The sequence below is a fragment of the Leucoraja erinacea genome, chromosome 20 (genome assembly GCF_028641065.1).
Source record: "Leucoraja erinacea ecotype New England chromosome 20, Leri_hhj_1, whole genome shotgun sequence".
NCBI lineage: Eukaryota > Metazoa > Chordata > Chondrichthyes > Rajiformes > Rajidae > Leucoraja > Leucoraja erinaceus.
Window position 1 is genome coordinate 30,674,950 of NC_073396.1, and position 14,968 is coordinate 30,689,917.

General features: G+C 45.5%; 1 protein-coding gene across 1 annotated transcript in view; it reads right to left on the reverse strand.

Annotated features, from left to right (window-relative positions):
• The window catches only part of LOC129707033 (ubinuclein-1-like), a 73,521-nt gene that overhangs the window by 42,914 nt on the left and 15,639 nt on the right, over positions 1-14,968 (reverse strand). The window contains 3 exon segments of the mRNA XM_055651773.1: positions 4,857-5,000; positions 5,902-5,997; positions 11,969-12,070. Coding sequence (XP_055507748.1) covers positions 4,857-5,000; positions 5,902-5,997; positions 11,969-12,070 — 342 coding nt within the window.

Here is a 14,968-nt window from a genome sequence, read left to right on the forward strand (position 1 = left end):
AGTTGATCGTGCTATTAGGAATGCTCATAGACAACAGATTTCTTCTATTCTTGGGGGGAGAGCAACCCAAGGCTTTTTGGAGATATGTAAAATCCAGATGGACTTGGAAACCAATTTCAACACGTTTTCACCCGGGAAGATATGGTGTCTTATGGTGTCTTCATCATTTCCAGATCTACCGCCCAGCCTGTATGCTGATATGCCTGCTATTAAAATTGAGGTTGAAGGTGTCAAGAAGTTATTGCTCAACATCAATACAACAAAAGCTATTGGACCAGATCAGATATAGAATCAAGACCTCATGATCGCAGCCAAAGAACTGGCTCCAGTTCGCAGTTCATTTTCCAACAGTCGCTTGACTCGGGTGATGTTCTGCTAGATTGGAGGAAGGCTCACATCACTCCTCTCTTTAACAAGGGTTCAACAACCAACCCGGCGAATTATCGTCCTGTTTCATTAACAAGTACTTGCTGCAAACTGCTGGAGCTTTTAATTGATAGTAATCTGATGAGACACGTGAGCAAACCTAACATTCTTGCTGACAACCAACATGCATTTAGGAGGCATAGATCATGCGAGTCTCAGCTTATCCCGACGACAAATGACCTGGCCAAGCACCTTGATAGCAACGTCATCACGCTGGACTTTTCTAAAACATTTGATGTCATCCCACACCAGAAACTGCATCGGAAGCTTGACTTCTATGGTATTCGTTCCCACACAAAACGATGGATTTCCTGTTGCCCGACAAAATGTCCTCAGCTCGTGTGTGTGAATGGAAAGAGCTCTGATTGGCGTCCAGTGTTGAGTGGTACACCTCAGGGCACAGTACTTGGCCCACATCAGTTTTTGCTTTACATAAATGACATCCATGAAAAAGTCACGAGTACGACCAGACTATTCGCTGATTGTTTGCTGTATCGTCCAATTAAGTCAGCTGATGATGAAGATGCTCTCCAAAAGGATCTCGATACTATGGTTGAGTGGTTACAACAATGGGGCATGCAGTTCAACCCTTCCAAATGTGAAACCATGCGTGTCACCGGAAAGAGGAATCCAGGCGAAACATCTTACAATATACTTGGTGCCACCCTTGAAGAACCCAAACAAACCAAGAATCTTGGCATCAAATTGCAGAACAATCTGCTTTGGAATGGTCAGACTCATCATGCAACGGTGAAAGCAAAAGGTATCCTAAACTTTGAGACGCAACTTTCATCATTGTTCAACTTCTGTCAAGGAGAAGCTATACTTCACCCTCGTTAGACCTCATTTAGACTACACAGTTGCAGCATGGGACCCATACACAAATAAAACATTTCTTCCATCGAACGTGTCCAAAGACAGGCAGCTCGATTTGTTACTAACACCTATGAGAGAGAAGCGAGTGTTACCAAACTTCTGAATTCACTGGGGTGGAACCCTCTCCAAGACAGATGTGAAGCTCACTGTTTGACCTGTTTTTACACAATGTTAAATTGCCAGCTCGACATAGATTACAAAACCTACACCAAATCCAAACCAATTAGGAGCAGACAATGGCATTCGATCCAATTTGAGATACCAGCTACCAAGACGGATGTGTTACAGCAATTCATTCTTCCCCGGCATAATTAAAGCATGGAATAGTCTTCACTGGAATAGTCTTCATCATGGAATAGTTACCCAACCAGATGCAACTAAATTTAAGGTAGCTCTTTCTTCCCAAGAACCCTTTCTGGCTTAAGTCCTCTCTCCACCACCTCCAGTTTAAATTCCATTTGGAATATTTTGGAGGACCAGGAAACGAAGAAACCAACCAAGAATAAGCAGTCTTTAGGCAAATTGGGATCCTAAATATTTAACTGATATGCTGTCTCAAGGCCTGGATATAAAGTCAGTCTTTGATCAGACTGGTGCTCTAAAGTTAGCTAAAACGGTGCCACCTATCCTGGATATCAAGCTAGTGTCTGAAGGCATGAGACATTGCAGAAGAAAGATTCTCAGGTAATCTAAAATTTTTATATAGATAACTTGCCATGGATAAAAAAAAAAATCATGTTTCTTGTTATTGGATGTAAAATTAAAATTATTCATACTACAAGAAAAAAATAATTTGACTTGAAATTTTACACAGCAGCAAGTTAATTACAGTTCAAGACTCAATGCTAATATTGCCCCTTAAATATCAAATTTTGTTTGTTTAGGAAAATTAAAAGTTCAGAGTTTGAAAGTCCATATATACCCAGTTTTAAACTATGGCCCAAGTTATCTTTTTGCTACTCTATGCAATCTGGCTGATTATTTTAAAGACTTTTTAAAGTGCAGAAACATGAGGAAGATTCATCAACATATTATTTTTGGAAGGTTGATGAAGAATCAAAGAACTCAATCTTTTACACTGAAGCATTTTCATGAAGATTTTCTAAATACATTAGGGGGAAAAGGGTAACTAGAGAGAGTGAGACCTCTCAGGAACAAAAGCAGTCAACTCTGTGTGGAGCCATAGGAGAGGGGCAAGGTCCTCAATGTATTTACCAAGGAGAAAGGCAACAAGGCGGAGGAAATTGGAGCAGTAACTGGAAGTATCATGAGAGCAGTCAGGGTTACCGTCGAGGAAGTACTGAAGGTACTATCGCGTTTGAAGGTAGACAAATATCCGGGGCCAGATCAGATATATCCGAGGACATTGTGGGAAACTAGAGTGGAAATTGCTGGAGCCTTGGTTGAAATTGATGTCATCCTTAAATACAGGAGAGGTGCCAGAGGATTGGAGGGTGAAAAATGTTGTGCCTCTTTTCAAGAAGGGCTGCAGGGAAAATGCTGTGAACTATAGGCTGGTGAGCTTAACATCTGTAGCTGGTAAGTTACTGGAAAGTATTCGGAGGGATAGGATATACATGCATCTGAATGGGCAAGGACTGATTAGGGACAGTGGGAGGTCGTGTCTCACAAACCTGGTTTGTTTTTTTGAAGACGTAAGCAAAAAGGTTGATGAAGGCAGAGCTGTAGATGTTGTGTATATGGACTTTAGTAAGGCATTCGACATGGTGCCGCATGGTAGGCTGCTCTGGAAGGTTAGATCTCATGGGATCCAAGTAGAGATAGCTGAATGGATAGCAAATTGGCCCCATGGAAGGAAGCAGAGGGTGATGGTGGAAGGTTGCTTCTCAGAATGGAGGCCCGTAACTAGTGGTTTGCCACAGGGTTCGGTGCTGGGCCTATTACTGTTTGTCATCTACATCAATGATTTTGATGAGAACATACAGGGCAAAAGGTTTGCATGTTTACTGATGATACAAAAGTTAGTGGTTTTGCAGATAGTGAAGATGGTTGTGAACGATTGGAGCAGGATTTGGATCGATTGGCCAGTTGGGCGGAGGAATGGTTGATGGAATTTAATCTGGAGAAGTGCGAGGTGTTGTATTTTGGGATGTCAAACAAGGGCAGGACCTACACAGTCAATGGTAGGACTCCGAGTAGTGTTGTAGTGCATGGTTCCATGAAGTTCGAGTCGCGGGTCAACAAGGTGGTCAAGGAGGCTTTTGGCACTTTGGCCTTCATCAATCAGAGTATTGTGTATAGAAGTTGGGAGGTCATGTTGCAGTTGTATAAGACGTTGGTGAGACCGCATTTAGAATAGTCTGTTTAGTCTGGGCACCACGTTACAGGAAAAATATTGTCAAGCTTGAAAGGGTTCAGAAAAGATTTACAAGGATGTTGCCAGGACTAGAGGGTGTGAGCTATAGGGAGAGGTTGAGTAGGTTGTGTCTTTTATTCCTTGGAGCTCAGGGGGATGAGGGGAGATCTTATAGAGGTATATAAATTCATGAGAGGAATAGATTGGGTGGATGCAGAGTATTTTACGCAGAGTAGGGGAATCGAGGACCAGAGGACATAGGTTCAAGGTGAAGAGGAAAAGATTTAATAGGAATCTGAATGGTAACTTTTTCACACAGAGGGTGACGGGTGTATGGAACAAGCTGCCAGAGGAGGTAGTTGAGGCTGGAACTATCCCATCATTTAACAAACAGTTGGACAGGTACATGGATAGGACAGGTTTGGAGGGTTATGGACCAAGCACAGGCAAGTGGGACTATGGTAGATGGGACATTGTTGGCCTGTGTGGGCGAGTTGGGCCAAAGGGCCTGTTTCCACACTGCATTACTCTACGACTAACAGAAAAACCAAGGTGTGAAGCCAAAAACTATTTTTCAAATTATAAAAGGGGTAAATTGGATTATATATCCAATTATTGCCCAAACCAGTACATAGAGCTTTATGAGCACAATCATTTCCTTCTGTGCTTTGAATAACAGTCTATGTTTAAATAGCATATTTAGAAACAAATAATATTTATTAAAAATATGGGAAAATAGTAATGTAATTAGAGAGTTTAAGAAGGAACTGTTTTGTTCTAAAAAAAATTGTATAAAATAATAAATTAAAAAAAATATTAAAACAAAGAAGGAACTGCAGATGCTGGAAAATCGAAGGTACACAAAAATGCTGGAGAAACTCAGCGGGTATAGCAGCATCTATGGAGTTAAGGAAATAGGCAACCTTTCGGCCCGAAACGTTGCCCATTTCCTTTGCTCCATAGATGCTACTCCACCGCTGAGTTTCTCCAGCATTTTTATGTACCAATGTAATTAGAGACATTGGTTTCAGGTAAAATATAGCTTTGTTGTGAGAGAGCCAAACATTTTTGTGGGAATTCATATGGTCCGAGGATCATACATTAATAGTAATCAACCACAACTCTATTGGAAAGGCCGGCATGTTTTGTCTCCGAACTCAGAAAGATAAAATCTAAAGAGCTCAGATAATAAACCAACTGTGGAAGATAAAATATGGACTAGTTTACTTTTCCTCACCTTTGGAGATTTTGTCTTTTTCTTGTCCTTGATGAAGTCATCATCCCCATCCGATTCAGAAGCTTGACGGAACTGCAATGTTCCACTATTAATGTAAAAACCACCCAGCTTAGTGGTCAAGGATGCTGGAACAAGTTCATCGTACTAGAGCACCACAAAGAAAGATGACATTAGGTGGCCAGGCTACTCAATTCATATAGAAACTTTCCACCTGTTTTTTTTTTCTCCCTTGGATTAATTAAATTCTGTTTCAGATCACTGAACTAGTCTGAAACTGCGAGTGAGTTTGAGAAGGCAGATCACTTTTGTAATACGAGAAAGAAATGGAGGAAAATAAAAGTGATTATGGTTATTAATGATGACAGAAGCTTTAAAAGTTGCCTATATTTATTATATGCAGGCCATGGCCCTTTGACGCCAGAGGCTTATCTGTCATTTAATAAGATCAATACTGCCCTTTTTCCCAGGTCAAGCTCATCTCTCTCTATTCCCATAAAATCAAATATATTTCTTGAATATACCCAACAATACTGGCTCCTGGAGTGAAACATTCCAAGGATTCACTCCCTCTGGCTGAAAGAAATCCCCCCGGCTGAAAGAAATCCCCCCACATTCATCTGCTGAATGTGTAGTTGTTGAGCAAAGCAAGGATTGTAAGAATATCAGAGCTATTTACACAAAAAGTTATTCAACCCTTTGGGTCTTTGTTCTTATGGGCATTTAGCTTTACTTAACAACATAATGAACATAGTGAAAGGCCAAAAAGAACAGGAGAAAAAACAAAATAACTTGAAGGCATTGCTCTGGGATACTGAACAGCCATTCTAAGTTGCAGAAGAGAAGTAACATTTGCTTCAAATGTCCTTCATTAAATCCAGAGCACTTTGCTGGATGCAAATTATGAGTAGACACAAATGAAAGAAAAAAAAGTTGAATTAGTGCTGTTTACCTCCATAAACAATCTAAAATTGCTTCAACCACATTTAATGCATTTGAATTCTCATTACTTGCTTACAGTCAGTATTAATTAATTGTTTATACTCACAGCTTCAGAGTTATCTATAAATGGGTCAGTTTCATCATATCCATAACCCATGTCGATAAGATCTTGGATACGATCCTTCCTACGTTTTTTTGGGCCCTAAAATGTAAAAACTATACATGAACAGACATCATTAATTGTAATTGTGTTAATTTTTTTCAAATCAGACTTCATTCTCATTTCACATAGTTATGGGGAAACGATGTTTCACCTCCAAACTTTGAATGTTGTGATGCAGCAGCCTATCAGCTTACAGACATTTGGAATGAGATTTGAAGCAACCCTATCTGTGTCAGATGTGCATGGTTCAAATCACACTTCAAGCCTGGCAACTGGAGGCCAGAATTCCAAATTATGGCTTGACATTGAGCCAAATAACAAGCCCAACTTAAAATGCGGGTTGCAATATTTCTTATGCTTTACAAGTCAACTCATCATCAGTGGTTATTATAGATTAATGCCAGGATAGAGCAATGACCTTGTGGCGAGTTAGACACAAAATGCTGGAGTAGCTCAGCGAGACAGGCAGCATCTCTGGAGAGAAGAAATGAGTGACGTCTCGGGTCAAGACCCTTCTTCAGACTGATTAGTCTGACTAACTGATTAGTCAGGCTGTGACCAATTTCAACTAATTAATGGAAATGTGCTCAGGAGGATGTAACCATAGAATAGTAATTTAATAATAAGTCAGGAAGTTTAAAGATAACCATGCAAGTGGAAAGTCTCAATATTTAAATTAATCACAGTTAAATGATTTCTAACCTAAGTAAACATCAGCTGTTTGTTCACACTTTTGTTTAGAATCTATTTCTACCTGTCATTAATAATCGCAGCAGAGGAGTCACTGCACTTTTGGTTGGGTATATCAAGAGATTAAGGATATTTGGATATGCAGAAGAAAATAATGTATCTACAATTTGTCAATAGATTATAGACCTTTATATACATTTACATTCCAAGTTTCTGTCATTTCATTGCTTATTGGCATGAGTATGTAAACACACTCTTAACACAAAGGGTAGTCTCTGCATGCTCCTGGGAGAGAGCTGCTGTACCTGTGGAGCATTTGGACTATTTCCTGAATCAATTTTCTAATCATTTTTATATATTTTTTCTAATAACTGGAACTAGCATCTATTATCTGTCCATAAGAAGGTTTCTTAAGCCATTTATGGAGTAAGTCACCTTCATCTCAATGCAGCATGTCTGGAATAAATGCCAAATTAGATAAAGATACCATATCATTAATGGGCATGAAAATACACATGGGTTGGTTGCTGGATTCAGACCAGCAGCAGGCCAGGTGACTGCACATTTGCCTTCATCTTTTTTATATATTGAGAGTTATCAGAAGTGGTTGAGTGGCTACGTAATAGCCCTTGTGCAGAAGAGACCCCATCTTAAGGGTTGGCAGACAGTACATGTACACCTATTACATAGTCATGAAAAAGAAATGTATTATTTTCAAATATATACTGCAAATGAAACAAATATTCATTCCACACTGAAGGGCATAAAACTATTCAATGTTATCTAGGGAGGTAGAGTGGCACAGGTAGTCGTGTGGTTAGCTGGTTCTCCCTGCGACAATTCAGGTTTCCTCCAGGTGCTCCAGCTTTCACCACCATCTCAGACATGTCGGTTAGTTCCTTAATTTGCCACTGTGAATGTCCCCTTGTGTAGAACTGGGGACGAGCAATGGGAGGAGGGGGAAAGAGTCGTTTGACATGATTGTGGGGTGAATAAAATGGGAACAGTGAAGGATTAGATGGTTGCTGTGGACTCCATGGGTCAAAGGACTGAATAACTGTGACTCCATTAATGTTACATTATTAATGTCATGATTAATTAATTCATTAATGTTTAAATGCGCGAGTAGAGAACAATTCAGAAACAATTCTCTTCTTTTTTAGGAAGCAACGTGCTCTAAATTTAAAACGTTGTATCTGATAAAACAGAACATTAATTTGTTGCTATTCCGAAATACCTTGCAAAATATGCATGGGGAAAAACTACTATGTGTAGGGAAGAACTGCAGATGCTGGTTTAAATTGAAGGTAATGTAGAGGTCCACGCATTGTGTAAGCACTCCGTTTAATAATTAACCGATACAGCCCCATCGCTCATGCGTGCATCATTAATATTTAGCTACTACAGTGCCATCGTGAGTTAAACTCCAACCGCCTGATGGCGGGCCCCCCTGACCGCGTGATTGGTCGGACCAGATCACTCCCGGGTCACGTGAGAGTTTGAGCCCGACCTGCGACGGTATGATCCCAAAATGGCTCAGCATGGCTGAATGGCTCGCATGACTCTCTTTCTTCCCCCCCCCCTCCCCTCCCCCCTCCCTCCCCTTCCCTCCTCCCCAGAACCGGAGAAATGGAGGCAGTTAGGCTCACGAGTGAGGCTGCCATTGTTCACGATCGCAGCTGGTAGAGTTGAGGGCGGGTGCGGTCGTGACGACGGGGCTGTGACACCTGCACTGGTTGGTCAATGTCCAAGTGTGCCGGCTTAAGACGGTCCACGGAGACAGACTTGTGCCTGCCGTCCACGTTGATGACAAAAGACGTGGTGCCGTGTTGCGGTACCTGGAAATGTCCCTCGTAAGGCCTTTGCAGTGGCGTACGGTGGGAATCTCGGCAAGGGAAGACATACTGGCAGTCCTGGAGGGCGGGTGGGACATACGTGGTGGTGAGTCCATGGCGCGACATTGCGATTGGCAAGAGCATGCCCACCTTCTCCTGGAGGCATGTTAACATGGTCGTGAGCCGTTCCTGATGTCCACGCACCACCAGGATGAAGTCCCCAGGCACCGTAAGCAGGGCGCCGTAGACCAACTCGGTCGAGGAAATTGCCAGGTCCTCTTTCGGGACACTGCGTATGCCCAGCAGGACCCTGGCAACTTGTCCATCCATTCCGGGCCTGTGAGCCGTGCTTTGAGGGATGCCTTCAGGTGCCGGTGAAAACGCTCAACTAGTGTGGTAAGCCACAGTGATTCAGCTGAGTGCCAAGCAGCCAGGCCATTGCTGACCACAACTCGGAGGTGAACTGCACACCTGTCGGAGGCGCTGTCCACCGGCACAACAAAGCGGGCAATCAGTGGGCAGTGAGGGCACGTGCACACATCACAGTGGAGGTAGCCAAGAGCGGGAAGGCTTCCAGCCATCTCATGAATCTGTCCACGATGGTGAAAAGATGATGACAGCTCTGGATGGGGGCAGCGGTCCCATGATGTTGACATGGATGTGGTCAACACGCCGGTGTGACAGGGCAAAATTCTGCAGCAGCGCCTCTTTGCGCAACCCGTGTCACATGAACTTTGCTGCCACCAGAGCCATTGTTGCCTAGTAGACATGTCGCAAAGGAGCGTGGCGTCAGCGGGCCCCAAACCCTACATCCTCCAACAACAGGCCTGAGATGGCGGTGCGGGAGGCGAGCATCTCCTCATCCTCTCGCTTGACAGCCGCCACAGCCGTGTATTCGACAGCTGGGGCCAGAGCGTGGATGGCATTGATGGCGGTGCGGGACAACATATCTTCAACCAGACTGCTCTTGCCCGCGATGTGCTGGACGCAAGTCATGAACTTGGAGATGTAGGTCAGGTGATGCTGCTGCTGGGATGACCAGGGCTCAGACACCTTGGCAAAGGCAAACGTGAGTGGCTTGTGAAAAAAGCTGTGAAACCCTTGCCCTCGAGGAAGCAGCAGAAATGCCGGATGGCCAGATAGAGAGCGAGAAGCTCCCGGACACATGCGCTGCATTTCTGCTCAGGGGTTCTCAGGTGACAACTGAAAAAAGTGAGGGGCTGCCAGCTTCCATCGATCAACTGTTCCAGCACTCCGTTCACGGCTGTGCCAGATGCGTCAACCATGAGACCTGGTGGCCCGTGAATGTACCGGCATCGTCCCCTTTGCCAGCACCTCTTTGGCGTTGTTGAAAGCTGTCGTGGCTGCGTCGTCCCAAATGAGCTTTCTCGGCTTGTTGGCTAGGGCCTTCAACAACGGTTGCATGATCCTGGCGGCTGCTGGCACGAAACTATGATAGTAGTTTACCATGCCGACAAACTCTTAGAGTCCCTTCACCGTAGAGGGTTTGGGAAACTGGCGAATGGCCTCGACTTTGGTTGGGAGCGGGTCCGCTCCGTGCTGGTTGATGTGGTGGCCGAGGAAATTGATGGAAGGGAGGCAAAACTGACACCGGGCTAGGTTGATGGCCAGGCCATGCTCATTGAGCCGCTGGCAGAGCAGCCGGAGATGTGCGCGGTGTTCCTGGCAAGAGCAATTGGCGTCGAGGTAGATGAACACGGCCCACCGTGCCCATGAGTCTTTGGAAAGCCTGGGCGGCGTTCGTGAAGCCGAGGCATCTGTAGGAACTCAAAGAGTCTGTCTTGGGGATGTCGTCTGGTTGGACCTGAATTTGATGGTAGCCGCGTACCAGGTCGATTTTGGAAAAAACCCTGGCCATGAAGTCCTAGATGCAAGAGACAGGGTACCGGTTGGCCGTTGTGACATCATTGAGATGGCGGTAGTTCCCACAGGGTCTCCAGCCCTCAGACAGCGGAAATGCCCACAGGGTGTCTGAGCGGTGCACTATGACCATTTCCTCCAACTTGCAGAACTCTTCTTTGGCCAGTTGGAGCTTGTCGGGGGTGCAGGGCAGCCTGCGTACGCGTGCATGGAGTGGCGGTCCTGTGAATGGGATATAGTGCTTTTGACGATTGGGATATAGTGCTGTTCGACGAAGGCGATTGACTCGAACGTCTCAGAATTGATGAGACGTTGTCCCTTTACGTCGACCAGCAGGGGAGTGCGCCCGGAGGAAATTGGCACCCAGCAGCGGTTGGGAGACATCGGCAATAGTAAAGGGCCACTTGAAGTGACAGGAGTGGAAGGTGAGCGGGATCATGCGGACCCCGTCCATCTTGATGTTGCTGTCGTTGGCGGTGGCCAAAGATGGTCCCCTCTTTCTGGAACGAGTGTCGGCCTCCGATGGGGGCAAAACACTGACCTCTGCTCGCCCCCCCGAATGACGATCCCAGGTGTTGAGGAGGCGATGCGTCTGGCTTCCTGGATGCGTGCAGCATGGTCGGTATCGGCGGGCTTCAGAACCCCACCTTTGGTAGTAATAGCACCACGTACCTTTGCCGGCATTGATCCTGGCCGACCTCACTGCCGTGCCTTCGGTGGAGGCTGGGACCGGCCTCTTGACCCGCCGAGGCACCGCCGACAACCGACTGATGGTAGCACCACCCTGCTGTTTGGCCCGTCACAGCACGTCCGCACGGGCAGCCAGCCGTCGGGGGTTGGTGAAATCGTCGTCCGCGAGGAGCAGGCGAATGTCATCAGGCATCTGCTCGAGGAACACCCGTTTGAACAGGAGGCCGGTCTTGTGTCCATCAAGGTGAGCATTTAATTCATAAACATGGACGGCTTGCAGCCACTTAGGCATACCATGTGCAGGAGTTTGGCTGTCGCGGCGGATGAGACCGAACGTGCGCAAGAGGAGCGTTTTGAGGCCCTCGTACTTGCCATCAGTTGGTGGCTGGTGAAGGTGGTCGATTAGGCACCCGGCGGTGTCCTGGCCCACCATACTGACAACGTAGTAGTATTTGGTGGCATTGATCTGTGTGATCGCAGTGATCTGGCAAATGTGTAACTGGGCTTCAGCCTGTTCAAACCACAGGTGGGGCTGTGATGTCCAGAAAGTGGGCAGTTTGATCGAAACTGTATTCTGCTGGTCTGGGTTGTCGGCTGCAGACATGATAAAATCAAAAATAGGCTGTTTTGGATAGTCGGGGTCATCACTGTAGAGGTCCACGCGTGGTGTAAACACTCCATTTAATAATGAACCGATACAGCCCCGTCGCTCACGTTTGCATCAAGTTGATGCTTAACTACTACGGTGCCATCGCTCGTGGGCACACGCGACTTAAACTCCAACCACCAATCCAGGCAGCATCTCTGGAGAGAAGGAATGGGTGACGTTTCGGGTTGAGACCCTTCTTCAGAATGAAATACCCATTTTGCTTGCTTAATAAAAAACAATGGAAAAAAATGAAACTAGAACTCACATATTTTTCTTCAGATTTCTTTGCCAATGGTTCGATTTTTTCTTCTTCTTCTTCCCTTTTGTCATCATTAAAAGGGGCTCCAAAATATCTAGCGACAACTTTCTACAAATTAAAAAGAAAATCAAAATCAGCACAACAGAAATAAGATATAAGCTTCTACTTCACAGGATAAGGACTTTTCAAATTGTTCCTATGTTCTCCTGAACTTTATAACACTGTTCACAATCATACTTTTCTAGAATCCGACAGTTTTCTTGCCTGTTTACCCTTAATTTCTTGCAGGGTCTTCCCCACTCACTCACTGCTCACACTCATAGGGACCCCGCGCCCTACCTTTGCTCACACTCACAGGGACCCCCTCACTGCTCACTCTCACAGGAAACCCCTCACCTTTGCTCATACTCCCAGGGACCCCCTCACTGCTCACACTCAAAGGGACGTCCCTCGCCTATACTCACTCTGAGACTCCCCCCGCCTGCTCACCAGGGCTCACACGCACTCCTTCTACTTGCTTTAAAACGATTATCAACACCGACAAGGCCCCGGCCCTGCAGTCGCGCCCCGACCTTTCCCAGCCCAATGTCCACTGTCCTGCTGCCCTCCCCCGGGGCCGCCGCTACCTGCGCTCCTCCCGGCTCTGGTGCCTCGCTCCACCAGGCCTCGCCTTGTCCTGCTTACCCCCTGCGTAGGCGAAATTTACCCCCGGTAAATCAGGTTGGGAACTTCTGCCATTTCTCTGCCCACTCTCCCAACTTGTCCAAGTCCGTCTGCAGAGTCCTTGCTTTCTCTACACCACCTGCACCTCGACCTATTTTCGTGTCATCCGCAAACTTGGCCACAAAATCTTCAATCCCTTTGTCCAAATCATTAACATACAAAGATTTGATTTGACTGGTTAGCACAATCAAAGCTTTTCAATTTATTACTGTACACGTGACAATAATAAACCAATATATTTAAAATACTTTTGTCCAAAAGTGCTAAGACAGTATTACTACATTGCTTACTTATACTGTACCCAGCTTGCAAAATGGCAAGGTGTTAGAATACAAGAAAAACAAAAAACCACAAAGTATTGTGTTCAATCTTCTTGTGACACAGAAACAGAAGCACAGCTTTGTCACCAGGTCACTAGTTGGTATTTCAATTAGCATCTTAAGAGTTGGTTGTTCTAGGTTCGTACTTTCCATCCAGCTTTTTTTTTTTTCTTCTTTACTCAAACTCAGATTAAAATTCCGAGTGAAGGATCCAGATAAACTATGGAAGAAGCACTGTTATGCTCACCAGAGTATACAAAATGGTACACAAATCTAAAACATCGTAAACTGTGAGGTTCACAAAATTTGTACTTTTATCAATTTACCATCCAGATTATGAACATCAAAAATTAACAATCAGTCAACAAAATTAACTTCAGTCAATTTGCCAGAGTTTGAGACAATGCCAGTAATTTTAGGCAGGCTATCACAATGTGCTACTTGGTATGATTAAATATTATGAAAATTCATAACTAACTAGATGCCAAAAAGAACATGGCATTGAAGTATATACATAATTTAGCAAGCAGCTGTTTAAAAACAGGGAGTACATTCACGTAGAACGCAAATAAAAATAGTGAAGCATCTGCTATCTCATACGATGTCTTTCATCTGATTGACCTGCATTAACTTTCAGAACTAGTTTGATTTCCTTCAACTCGTGAAACTGGTTTCAGCGAGCAGCAAGAAAAATAACCAAGGCACCTGTCAGTGTAAAGTTATCTTTTAATCTACAGCAAAAATTGGCCCTTGATGAAAGAGATGTTTTTTCTCTCCTTCCATTTACTTTGCATCCGTCTTGACCTCAAAGTAAATGGCACTAGCGAATGAAATTCAGATAAATATTTGTCTTAAAAAGTTGCCAAAAAATTATGGCCTTCAGAAATTGACAATTTCCACAAAAGATAGTGAAATTTAACTACAGTAAAGATTAGTGTTTTGACATTCACCTATAAACTAGCTATTATTACAATCTCTATATAATTAAAAGTCTTCACCCTGTGCGTGTGTGCGCATCTCTGTCTCTGCGTGAGAGAGAGAATCTGGTTAATTCCCATCTTCTTCCAAACACTAGGCCACAACCTTCCCATTTTCACACATCCTACTCACATAGGCGATAAACATCTTCCCGTTGCATTCCCACCGATATTTCCGAAGTTATTAATTGTTTAAAGTTTTAAAAACAGCCCGAAAACTCACCACTTTTTGGAAAAGAGTGACGTCCCAATGCACTCGCAAGGCAGGAGGGAGGGGCCCTCCAGCGCTTGCGGTGAACGAGGAGTGGCGGTGGCTGCCGGCGCCCAGCAGGGAGGGTGGTGCTGGACCTGAAGTGAGGGCCGTGCCCGCGGCTTGGGATGGGGACATGACCGAGGTAGAGAAAGAAGCCGCTGCTGGAACTGAGGGCGAGCCTGGGAGCGGGGTCAGGGACGAGCCCAGAGATGAAGTTGGGGCCTGCACTGGAGCCCAAACGGCAGCCGAACTGATGGCTGAAGTCTAGAGCCAGGGCCGGGTCGAGTACGAGAACCAGGCCGAGTTCCAGACCCTGGCTCTGCTCTACGACCTGGGTAGGTCCTGGGACAGGGAATGGGAGGAGGATGAGGGAAATTAGGAGGGAGATGGGGTGGGGGTTGCTAGAGGGAGATTTGGGGGGGGGGGGGGGGGGGGGGGGATGCCCTCTCTCTCTCTACCTACCCCTTCCCTCCATCTACCCTCCCCCTCTCTCTCTACTCCCTTCCCTCTCCCCACCCCCTCCCCATCTGCCCCCCTCCGTCTCTACCCCTTTACTCTCTAGGGATTGAAGAGGGAGGGTGAAGAGGAGGAGTAGTTAGTGCTGGGGGATGAGGAGAAATGAGCCGCGTCTGCAGTTGGGGGCTATGCGCGAGTCGTGGAATCTTGCGTTGGGGTAGCGGCTTGTGTCGGGGGAATGGGTGAGTGGTGGAATCTTGCTTTGGGGGAGCAGACC